The sequence below is a fragment of the Hylaeus volcanicus genome, chromosome 2, assembly GCF_026283585.1.
Source record: "Hylaeus volcanicus isolate JK05 chromosome 2, UHH_iyHylVolc1.0_haploid, whole genome shotgun sequence".
In the NCBI taxonomy this organism is placed as follows: Eukaryota; Metazoa; Arthropoda; class Insecta; order Hymenoptera; family Colletidae; genus Hylaeus; species Hylaeus volcanicus.
In genome coordinates this window covers 563,674-575,216 of record NC_071977.1, presented here as the reverse complement: position 1 = coordinate 575,216, position 11,543 = coordinate 563,674, and the positions used below count along the sequence as shown (strand labels likewise).

The 11,543-nt window shown below is 42.9% G+C and overlaps 1 protein-coding gene across 2 annotated transcripts in view; it reads right to left on the bottom strand.

Annotated features, from left to right (window-relative positions):
- LOC128872258 (zinc transporter ZIP1-like) overlaps positions 1-8,111 on the bottom strand; it is an 18,271-nt gene extending 10,160 nt beyond the window's left edge. The window contains exons 1-8 of one of the 2 annotated variants that reach the window (XM_054114750.1): positions 7,967-8,111; positions 7,766-7,881; positions 3,930-4,171; positions 2,936-3,103; positions 2,626-2,787; positions 2,387-2,548; positions 1,956-2,163; positions 1,570-1,696 (exon numbers count right to left, since the gene is read on the bottom strand). In XM_054114750.1, coding sequence (XP_053970725.1) covers positions 1,570-1,696; positions 1,956-2,163; positions 2,387-2,548; positions 2,626-2,787; positions 2,936-3,103; positions 3,930-4,150 — 1,048 coding nt within the window. In that variant the 5' untranslated portion in view covers positions 4,151-4,171; positions 7,766-7,881; positions 7,967-8,111. Of the gene's footprint in view, positions 1-1,569; positions 1,697-1,955; positions 2,164-2,386; positions 2,549-2,625; positions 2,788-2,935; positions 3,104-3,929; positions 4,172-5,163; positions 5,294-7,765; positions 7,882-7,966 lie in introns of those variants that run through there. The other variant, XM_054114751.1, reaches the window with a different exon arrangement.
- Positions 8,112-11,543: the final 3,432 nt, after the last annotated feature.

Sequence of the window (11,543 nt, the reverse complement as noted above, 5' to 3'; positions counted from 1 at the left end):
AGATAGACAGACCCGCGCCGAAAATTCAGCCGTGCCGAGGTGAACAAGTGTGAGCCACCGGTGGTTCGCGCCGCCCGATTTGCGAGTACGGAAAGTGAATGATGCGAGCAGTGGCTGAGCGGTTGGTCGAATGCCAGGTGCCGATCGATTCTCTTCATTGATCGATGCGACGCGGGACACGGGAGTTGGCCGATTGCAGGGGATCGAGGTAATCGTGGAGTGCAACGGGACGATGGAGTTCCATTGGCAATTTAGCGACTCTTAATTCATCCGTTAATGGTATTTGTTGTGAAAAGTTTATAGTTTAAACGTTGCAAGGTGAATAGATGCAGCTGTTCTCACAGGAGCGGACTGGGAAAGCGCTAACCTTTCGGGCTTTGTTACTTTTCCGACAGGTTTAAATCACGTTTGCTGTAGTTTACGTCTGTGCATCGATCAACGATCGATAGAGGCTTATAGAAGTAAACGAAAAGTCTTGTATCATATTTGCTTTAGACGAGTACAATCTTTATTTAAATCGTAGAATGATGCTCCAGTTCGACTGGAAAAATCTGATAGCTGGTAGCAGATTGGACAATTAAGTGCTAATGCTTAAATGTTGTCAACGTGATCTCTTAATCGATTCGCGATAAATATCGGATATACCTCTGGGATCGTGAATATGAAAATGGAAGAATTTTGAACTTTGAGATCCAACTTTATATTCAATAATTGGCCTTTGTTGAGGTTCAAAGTGTTCCCAAACAAGAAACGTAGGAGTCTATAAGTTCCAAAGTGTGAACTTCCTATCTGTGAAAACACAGCACGATTGCTGAGTTTGCAGAGGTAGATTAGTACACGCAGATTACCAAGATGAATCACTTTCAGCTCGTTTCGATTTACGAGTAAATATCCCGAGTCTCCCGTGAGTTGCGCTTGTTTACGAATGGATGACTCCGATTAGACGGTGAAAGGCACTTCGGCGTAACTGCGAGTCGAATCATTGGCGCGGAAAAAGCAGGGGTCTCGCTATGTACGAACTGCCTTCGCAACTGCGCATACTTTCGCAGTTTTCAATTAATGTCCCCGATGGAACGAGCAAATGAAAATTGTATATCAACGAAAAACTCGTAAATTAATTCATCGAGTCCTTACAACTTGTCGCGGTGTGGTAAACACTTCAATAAATTTCGATATTAATTGCACCAGCGATATACGGTTTGAACTCGGTGAGTTTGGACTGTATATGAAGTAAGTACGTGAATCTTTGTTCGATACCCTCGTCGTCAGCGTTTCAGCTATAGGCTCTAATCGCGTGCTTCGATCGCCGATAACCGACTATTGACGTACTTGGCAATCGATATACCTAAATGACCTAGTACTTTCGTCGCGTTTTCGAGACTGTATCATAGTCGACCGCATACTTTTATTTCAATTTATCGTAACGCGTGTTTACGTTTTCGCCGTTGTCTGCGGTGGGAGACATAATCGACCATCGACGCTCTAATCGCCGAGAATAATCTCTTCTCGCTCGTTCGAGATGGGCCAATTCGCTATTTTCACTTTCAAACTATCAAGTTTTGTACTTACTCAGTAGCTGCAGACCGAACATGACTGCGAAACCAACGAAAATGGATAGGTACTGGCCGAGACCACTTCTGTGCTCTTGGAGGATCTCGAAGAAGACGACGTACAGGAGCGTGCCGGACGCTAGACCCTGTACACATAAATATCACTTTTTATCCTACGAATGGCTTGAAATACGTAACTGATTCGCTTCTTAAATGAAAACGTCTTAACCCTTAAATGCTCTGAGTTTCAAATTTGATACCGGACTTTTAAATCGAATTCTACACTTGCGATTGGTTTGTTTTTAATATTTGGCCGTATTTTTTTAAATTTCATTTGGAAAATCAGGCTTCTAACGGGTCAATTTGTTTCGAAGAACTTTGAGAATTGTCGAAGCAAATGGGTACCTGCAGAATCACGGGAAGTATGCCATTAGCAGCAGCGCTTTCGCCGCCTACGAGGAACATTCCTACGGCGATTCCCAAAGGAGAAACAACCGCGAATGTACAAACATAAATGACCGAAAGGTACCATCTGGTGTTCGAGGCTATCAGCTCAACGCCAATGCAGAACGCTATGACGAACTTGTGAGCCGCCACTGCCGCGAACATGTACCTGAAAGTGATAGCAACATTGTCATCGATCGGACCATTATCGAGCGCGACAGATGTATGAACATATTCCAACAGGAGGTATATTTATCTCTGTTAGCCGAGATGGACCGAACGAGGATCACGAATGACGAACACGTTTTAAATAAAAATTATAAAATGTAACCGTCTACGTATCCTCCACGTGCGGTTAAATTGCATTCCATCGCGAATAAAGTGGCGCATACCAGACGTAAGTGGCGGAGCTTTCTAGTCCAATGGCGAGTCCTTCGAACAGCTCGTGCACGGATAGACCAAGAACTATCAGCAATCCCCTCAGCGAGCTGATGACGAAGTCGTCTTTCTCGTCCATTATGACCGGCAAGTGATGCGAATGGCCGTGACCGTTACTGCAACAACAAATACACCTTGATTCCGTGTATAATTTCCGTGGACTTGCGAAAAGGATAAGCATTGTCGTCCTTACAAGTGAGAGTGCCCATTCACGCAATTCGGCAGCGCTTGTCCGTTCTCCACCAATTCATTCGTGCTTCGACTGACGTCCTTCTGGGACCTGGTCTCTCTCTGGGCCTGTTTTTTCCTAAGGTGACTGTGGACCGCTTCCTCCACCAAGTACATGACGAAGAAGCTGGAAGAGAGACGTCCTTTGATTTTTCGTCGAATGTTTGATCGCGTTAGTTCCCACTTGGGGATAAATCTTTCTTCGTCTCGAGTACCAAGGGTTTGGAAACGGTTGTTTAGAAGTAATCAAAATGTAATTTTTATTTTCAACTTACCCAGAGCAAGTGAGCACCTCAGCCAGCGAGAAGCTGAGGGTGGGAAGCATCCCACTCTCCGTAAGCTCTTCTATCCCTTCTTTTACTTCCGGCAGTAGGTGAAGAAACGTCGTGCAGAAGAGCACGCCACCACCGAACCCCAGAAGCAGACTCACCAGCTTCGTCGACCTACCATAACAACGCGAACCTTCAGTGCCACCTCGAGGCAAGTGAAAAAAAAGTCTGCCAAGTCGATTCTTTCACCTCCCAGATTTCAGTTTATCGACCTCTGTTACGGTACGTTTTCGCAACTGGCGATTGCGTCATCGAGATCGTCTTAAAAATCGTTGCAACACCATATTATGTAGCTACGATCGTCACGCTGATAATATAGTTTGCAAACCTTAGGCTAAAGGTGTTTGCTCTCAACTTTGCCGTGTAACCCACATTTATTTGGGTTATCGATTCGATCGGAGGGAATGTGTCGTTACAGGGGGATTAGTAGTGCCAAAGAAACAAGAGGATTATCGTTATCTATGATATTCCAGTGTAATTTAAACGGACCGAGTATGATGTTCAGAATGAAAACGTGAACTTTGGAATGGAAGGAAGGGTCGAGATTAATTAGGGGCCTCCATCACCAGCAAGACCTTCGGGGAGAGCCTTCTACTTTGTTGCATTTTTAAAAATTCACAAGCATGGAACACTAAAGCTTTTGGTATCTACTTCCTTGGAGTAAACAATGGAGTTAACTTATTCAATTCCTAATGCTCCAACAGCACTACGGATTTACTCGTGATTAACGATAATTGATGCGACTAGGGCAAGAAGTTTCCAAGTACAAAGTCCAAACAGTATTTTCCTTTATACACGTATACATTTAGATTCTTCTCCTGTTTTCCTAGAATATTATCGGGGCCTTCGTGGTGTCTGTGGCTCGGTAGAAGTGTTAGTCTGCCGTCAGTTATGTCATAGGAAAAGGCGAGAATGGGCTGACAGAGAAATACGTTGATACCTAGGATTAACGACGCCAGCGGTGTTCCATTTCAAACACTTCGCCATTTGCATCGGTAGAATGCCCATGCACGTGCTGACTACGCACAAGATGATCATAGTGACACCTTTTGCAATTAGTACGCTCGACATGTTCGCGCCCTCGTGATCCTCGTCTTCTTCGTGAGGCGAATCCGTGGCGATCAGTCTTTGCACGAGAGAGTCATCTTCCAGCAGAGACATGGTTCTCTTTATCGAGGTGTTCTGTAAACAAAAATTTGCCATTGGGATTCCCGTGGAAATGATCATCGAGGCTAATTCAGCTGGTCTGATTCTGCTTCGAACATTCTTTTTTATTTTGTAATTTACTATTTTATACTCGAACATGTTCTAACGCGACGACGCCAACGATTGCAACGAGCGAACGTGATCGATCTCTTTGTGTGTCGGTAATATCCCGACGTACACTTTAAAGTTACATTCTTCCTACGTGTACAACGTATACGTTTCTCTATGTTGTTCCCTGCCATCGTACCGTTTAATGAATCGTTATTAGGTGGACGTGACTTGCATTTCGATTTTCGATTAAAATTGTATACCGTTCTCGGTAAGAACGCGTTCTTTGGAAAACGAAGGATCCTTTCTTATCTGTGTAGCATGTGATACGCGCTTTATCGGTCCACTCAAGGCTTTACTCTATCGATCGTTGATGAATTGGCTTTGTACTGTCGTGTTATAGACGCTGTACGTGTTGTACAGGTCCGTCGCTGGTATTATTAAAATTCAGGCCAATTTTAAATATAATCGCTATCCACCCCTTGCACGCCGTTCAAAAAAAAAATTTTTTTAACCACCGAGGAGCACCACGGTAACAAGGTCGAAAACGAACTTTAATACGTGTAAACTATGCACAATTTAAACAAAATTTTGTTCCAACGCTTCTGGATCAACAAGTCCCTCTTCGAACAGTCCATTTCGTCGAATCCCACTGTCACAAGTCACTGTCACTGTCGGCAAGTCACACTGCGATTTCTTTTTTCTCTGTTAATTATTATTTTATTTTCTTGGCACTTCTATTTTCGTAAATAGCTTCAACTTCAATTTTGCTAATTGACTAGAAATTCCAAAAATTTCGCAGTAAGAAATAATGGTTGTTTTTGCCAATTCGACCGAGGGTCGGAGAAGGTTGCTGCCGGCCACCGCCTTGGTCGGTCAGGTTCCCGTGGTAAATTCCGTTCACGCTGTTACCAACTCACCGTAAATCGAATTTCGTGTACGCGGCGGCGTTAAAGTATCGCGACACCTGTTCGCTCAACCCGTTATTATCCAGTCGAAGACACTTCACATGTCGCATGTGACCGTAAGAGTGGACGTACATCTAATCGCCTATTTTTTCCAGGAGGGCGTATATATATATATGAAGAGGGGGTCTGCGCGTACGAGCTTCTTGACCATTATCGTGTCCGTCATTCGAACATGCGATAAGGTCTGCTATTATTTTTAATACGATTCACAAAATTCTTATCTGGATAACAATTTTAACAGTTTAAAAGATAATCAATTACTTTGATATACAGTTAATTTATATAGTATAATTTATAGTTATATCGCTCGATAAAAGTTATCGTCATCGTCGGCCACTGGGGGCCTGTTTTATTTTTAATTGCCTCCAGCGATAAAGGCGCCACTTGTCTCTGCAACGTTTCGTTCGAATTAAGAATCATCTATGTTGGATCCGACACGTTCAGCTTTTGTTGCGATATTTCAAACTATCGTCTATAAAAAATTGCAAATTTCCGTAGATCTTTTTTTAAGTGATATAAAAATCACAGGAAGAAAGTTTTCCAGAATACATGAACGATACATCGAGTGCTTTTCACGAAGATTATTCATTATTATCTCATGCAAAAAAGAAAAAAAACAAAGCACTTCTGATTTCCTGTTTTTCAACAACGAATCGTAAAAATTCTATAAATACGCATTATCTGTAAGTACGGGTTTCCGTTCTACGCAAGGTTCCCAAAGACACGTTTCTATTCATCGCCGGTTATTAGAAACCCTTAACGGCACGTTCGCTCGGACCAGAATGCCATCCTATTGAAATTGAAATTTTTAACACAATGCCACCGTTCCTCGTCGTTTCACCGTTTTCATGTGCCTTCGGCTAAAGCCGAACGAGAGAGGAGCGCTCGTTAAAACAGAGACCAGACAGCCCGAGACCGATCATGCTACGTACTATCATAGCCAGTGAAAGTATGCTCGCTATGCTGCTTCGGCAACAAAGAGGGGAAGAATAACTTTTGCGTTTACCCCAAGGTAAACTACCAACTTCTGAAGTCACTGCGTTCGATTGCTCGCGATATCCTTTGCCGTACTAGAATCCAGAACCAGGGAAGGTCAGTGTACCAAGATGGCCGCTGGTGTACGTAAAAAGAGAAAAGTTTCCATAAAGTATCTATCGAAAATGTTTCTCAATCCTCCACTTTCCACAGCGTAAATTAGTTCGATATTCTACAAGCTTCCTAATGGCTGCCTAATATCCTAAAATGTCCTGTCTGTCGTCATCCTCGACTGCTCGCCTCTCGAAGCGTCTATCGTCCACGGAGGAGATATAAACACGAGTGCGTACTCTCAGATAGAATTCACTGTAACTCATAATAATCACGAGTTCCATTGTACGTCAGGATTACGATTTGAAAATAATTGTGACATTGCGTACACACGCGATACACTTTCCATAGCCAATATTTGTATTCCTGGCGCTATCACTTTTTTTTTTATCGGTTTACCCGAGCTCCGTTTAAACACGTGTTTTTCACCTGTGGATTATCTACCAGGTATCGACGACGTGCTTACGTGCAATTTGAATGACCCATTTCGTAGCCACCTAATCAATCGCGAAGCGTTAACATTTATAACTCTTAGATAGGGAATTCGTCACGATTCTTGCGCAAGGTTCACTGTGTGTCAAGGGGTGTGCGTGTATTCGCATTCGAAGTGTGAAATGAATCGAAAAAGTTACTAAATGTATCTTACAACACACCGCAACACAAAACACGCGTTTACAGACACTGTAAACGATAGCATCGAAATATCAACGAAAGAGTAGAACAAAAAAATCACCGGGCAGTGTGTCGAGCGAATCAACCGACCTCGATATTCATCTCGATTCGATCACGCGAATCGATCAAACGAGATTTGTACGTTTCGACAAGTCCGTTCGAAGGGCTAGGGATCACTGGTTGACCAACGACCGTGTGCAGACGTGTCCGCGAAACCTGTTTCGGAGCAGACATAATCACCCAAAAAATCGATCGGAACGGTAACGAGTTTCAGTGTTTTTTCCCATAATTTCCGCGACTGGCGTTCCTCTCTCTGCGGAAGATTTTTATCCGAATAACAATTTCGAGTAACCAGTACAAGATAAACAAAGTCACATAAAGATTGCAACTTTAATTGAAAAAGTCGTAAATCCACGGAAATTAATTCTCTCCCTTTAGATTCATTCGTTTATCAATCGACACTTTATTCACCTATTAACCGTATCGTTAGTCGCCCACTTACAATGTCCAGTTTGAAAAAATTGACGAGGATTGTCGTGTACAGCACGCAGAATTTAATGCCAGCCTAGATCAACGGATACCAAATCTTGTAAAACTATTTCGAAATGAACAAGTAGTCGATGCTTTAAGAAAACTACGATATAATAAATGATCACGTTCCTCGGCACAAATTGCTCCTCGTATGCCATTATTTTCACGATCGACACCCACAAATTTTACGTCACAAATTGCCGTATATTCGATTATCTGTACAAGTTGCTTTTCGTTTAAAATTGTTCCCATGTTTGTTGTGTACCCTTAAATAACGTTGCAGCGTCTCCTCGCGTCTCGTTAGTTATCACAGTGCCCCGGGACGAAGAACGTGGAACGAAGAACAAAGTTTGATCGCTGATCACGGCGAACCACGACGCACTGAGTCAGATGAGTGAATGAAGAACACGGTATGGTTAGAAGAGAGAGTAACCACTCTCGGCGGCGGTGGAGGAAACTTTCGTACCTGTTTCTTGGGATTCCCTCGCGCGTCATTTGCACGCAGGGGAACCCTGAGGATGGGTTCGAACGTTGAAAGATTCACCCTGGTCACGCGCGCGACCGTGATCCACTGGTAAACATCGTGGTCCGTCCCCAACTTTGTTTTATTTACCTTTTCTTCGTAGGAGACACACCCCTTGCGCAATTCTTCGTAGAAGACACACCCTTCGCGTGTGAATGCCTGATTATTCGCGTGTTTATTATGTAACGAGTGGAAAGAAAACAAAGCTGCGTGACTCATTCTTCCTTTCAATATTTTAAGGAATCGTTGATGGTTAACGTTGCTCGGTGTTTTGAAAGATATTGGATAAATATGTCTACGTTCCAGAGATCCATTTAGGATTCATCCCTCGAGAGATTCAATGGAAAATAACACCACAAATAAATCTATATAGATTGAGACATTCCAAGTTTTAGTATAATTATCTCAGTACACAAGATAATTTTGAATTTAACCCAAGTATCCATCGCTCCGATTCGAATCAAACATATCGAAAGCACAGTGCAGAAGCTTCTCCATGTATTAATCGTTTCTTAATATCGCTGGGCTGCATATTAAAAATGTTTCACACGCCCGCGCCATTGGAATTACATTAATGACACGAAGGAACGATACGAATGAACAATATACAACACACACGTGCCAACGTCAAACGGGCGCTGTCAATCACGTGGTATCGTTCCCACGAATCGTTTTTTCCGATCGCCCAAGTCGCGATTTGCGTCTTATTTCTTTCATTTTCCCTCTTCTATCGTGCATCTGCTTTTATTCGTTTAATTATGCGATGCGCCAAGGTGATTCCCGGATCAGGCATCGCGGATTTGTCGATTCCTGCCTTTCTTGGCGATCGGTATTGCGTCATAACGCGGCGTGGAAAAAAAAGGACCGCACGCGATCGCGACCGAAGCTGGGTCGTACCATCTGCGAAACTACCGATCCGTGAACATCCAGCGCGATTAATATGTTTTTATTGGTTCAGCTAAATCGACAGTTTAACACGATGCCAAATATTCTTGAAAATACTCTTCAAAGTTGCTGCCAGGATTAAATATTATTTAGACTATCGGACGCTACGGATTCAACCATTTATTGCGGTATTTATTTTTGTGATTCCATATATTTTCCATCTCGTCGTAAAGCATTCCCTCCGACTGCGCAATATCGTATCTTTTTCACGACTTAACTGGGACTTCTTTCGATGCATCGGCACGTACGTCATTGTAGTGACTAATCAGCGTAACAATCGGAAAACGCAAACTATGCTAGCAGATTTAAGATCGTCAAAGTGATTATAGGCGATTGGAAATCCCCTTGTATAAAGAATATTAATGTCAATCGTGAAAACTATAAAAGAACTGCCATTTTCGCTACGATTAAGACGAGTCAAATTCGTGGAATCATTTTCTTTATTAAGCAATTGCTTTATTAGCAATGACGTCTGATAAATGTAAAAGAGATTCGCACGATGGTATTTCTTGACGATTGACTGCGATATCTAGAGATTTATCGCATCGGCCGCGCGGTTGTATTCGACTATTATTTTCTTGCTCGTTCGTCAGAGCAACAAGTCTGCGTTGCTGACGCGCAGGAAATGCAATATTACACTCCAAATGCCGCAGACGATGGAGATGGAAACGAGAAGAATAGGTGGAAACGTGTCGAGATAGCTACTCGCGTTTATCACAATCTTATCGCTATACTTTTAACGAAGCAACTGCTATACGTTCTCGCTGTAGATTATATTCCAGTCATAGTGGATAACTCGTTTCTGCTTGCTTTTTAAAGTACATATAAATCTCGTGCGATAGAACTTGCGTTCGTTTCCCATTTAATTAATTTAATCCTTGCTTAAATCGTCCTAGTAGCTGATCGCTAATCTCGTCATGTGCAAGCGGTTACGATCAAGAGTTTCTCCCCTTTAGCACACGTAGCACAGACGGGCGAGAAGTTTCCTCGTAGAGGTCATCGTTCACGGAAGCAAACTCGTAAACTCGATCCATCGACGGGCTGATTAGAAATTGCGCCAGGAAAGGAGACAGAGAAAGCGAGGGGACACGCGCATCCCGTGAGCCTTGTTTCAATCGTATCGAACTGGAGAGCAAACCTAATTGGAAGATTTGGAGAAAACAAGACTAGGATGGCCTACATGTACCAACCCATTGATATTGTTCCATATCGAAAAAAGGAACAGAAGGAGATATAAAGACATCTTGGACCAAGGAACCTTTAGTATCAGAGCTACCTAGCTACATAGCCCTGACGATCCAGACTCCAACGTCCACGAAACGAGCAAAACTACAATGTCTTCGATATTCCCTCGGCAACCAAGTTACAGTCTAAATAAACTGTCTGCTCAGGGTCGCCAACTACTTCTTCCCACTACAACTCTGGCCTACCCTCGCCACTCTTCCTTCTGTATTTCCACCCGCAAAGCAGAGTAAGTACAAGAAGTGGCTCCGAGTGGCCAATTGATTCGCCGTTACACTTGATTCGAGCTTCCTCGGGAATTCGCAGAGGTATCGAAACGCTTCTCCTGGTCGAGCATTCAATTGTCATTTCCTCGCTGATCGTTAACCACGGAGAGTAATGAGTCACGGTTGACCAATTAGAAAGTTGGAAGGAGGATGTTGCTGACAAAGGTGATAGCCAGTATCCAATGTTATTGTTATTGGGCTGGTTCGGTGTTTTCAGATTTTCCCCTCCGTTCCCTTGGAATGCATTCCTCCAGTTTCGCTGTTGCAAAATGTCACGAGGGTCCCACGAGAATTCTCAATCCATCGCTAAGAACAATACGCGTGCGTTACAAAATAGAGGAGAAGGAAACGGAAATATGCGCGTGTTTCTTAGGTGAATCGTGTTTGCTGGAGGTGTTGGGAGATGAAGGATCAACGAGGAAGAATTCAGCGAAATGCCAAGGATGGAAGCGATTCCTTGGATGTTGCGATAACGTAGCGAGAAGCGACTATATTGTCGTGAAACTCAATTTTTATTGGGAACGTGTCAATTAATCTAGATTAATCGAGACCTGATCCTAATGTAGATTAAAATTATCGACAACTGTCAAAAGTTACGAAGTTTGCCAGTGTTCGATTCTCGGAACAATGAAATGTCGGGGAAAGTTATTTTTCCATGGAATCCAAGGCGGAAGAAATACCGATAACAACGATCCAGAAAAAATTTAGCGAACGCAATGATCTATGCGCATATTTACGGGTGCTTTGTCCGAGGAAATGGCTACGAAGCCTTTATGTCGTCATAAAATGGGGTATTAATTTTTTACATATTAAGAAGCATACCGGTTATGCCTCAACGTTTCAAGTTCTTGGGGGTTGATGAACTGTGCGTAGTTGGTTAAATTTGCGAACCTTAACTCGTGATAATCGTCTGTACATTTTGTACAGTGCTAATTTGAAACGAGGATCTGCTATAAGTTAACGTACATGTATTGATTTATCGTATTTTTAACATATTCAGGATAAAAACAAACACACCTTTATCGAGATTCGGTAAAGAAGGCGTTGTCTTATCGACAGCAGTTCGA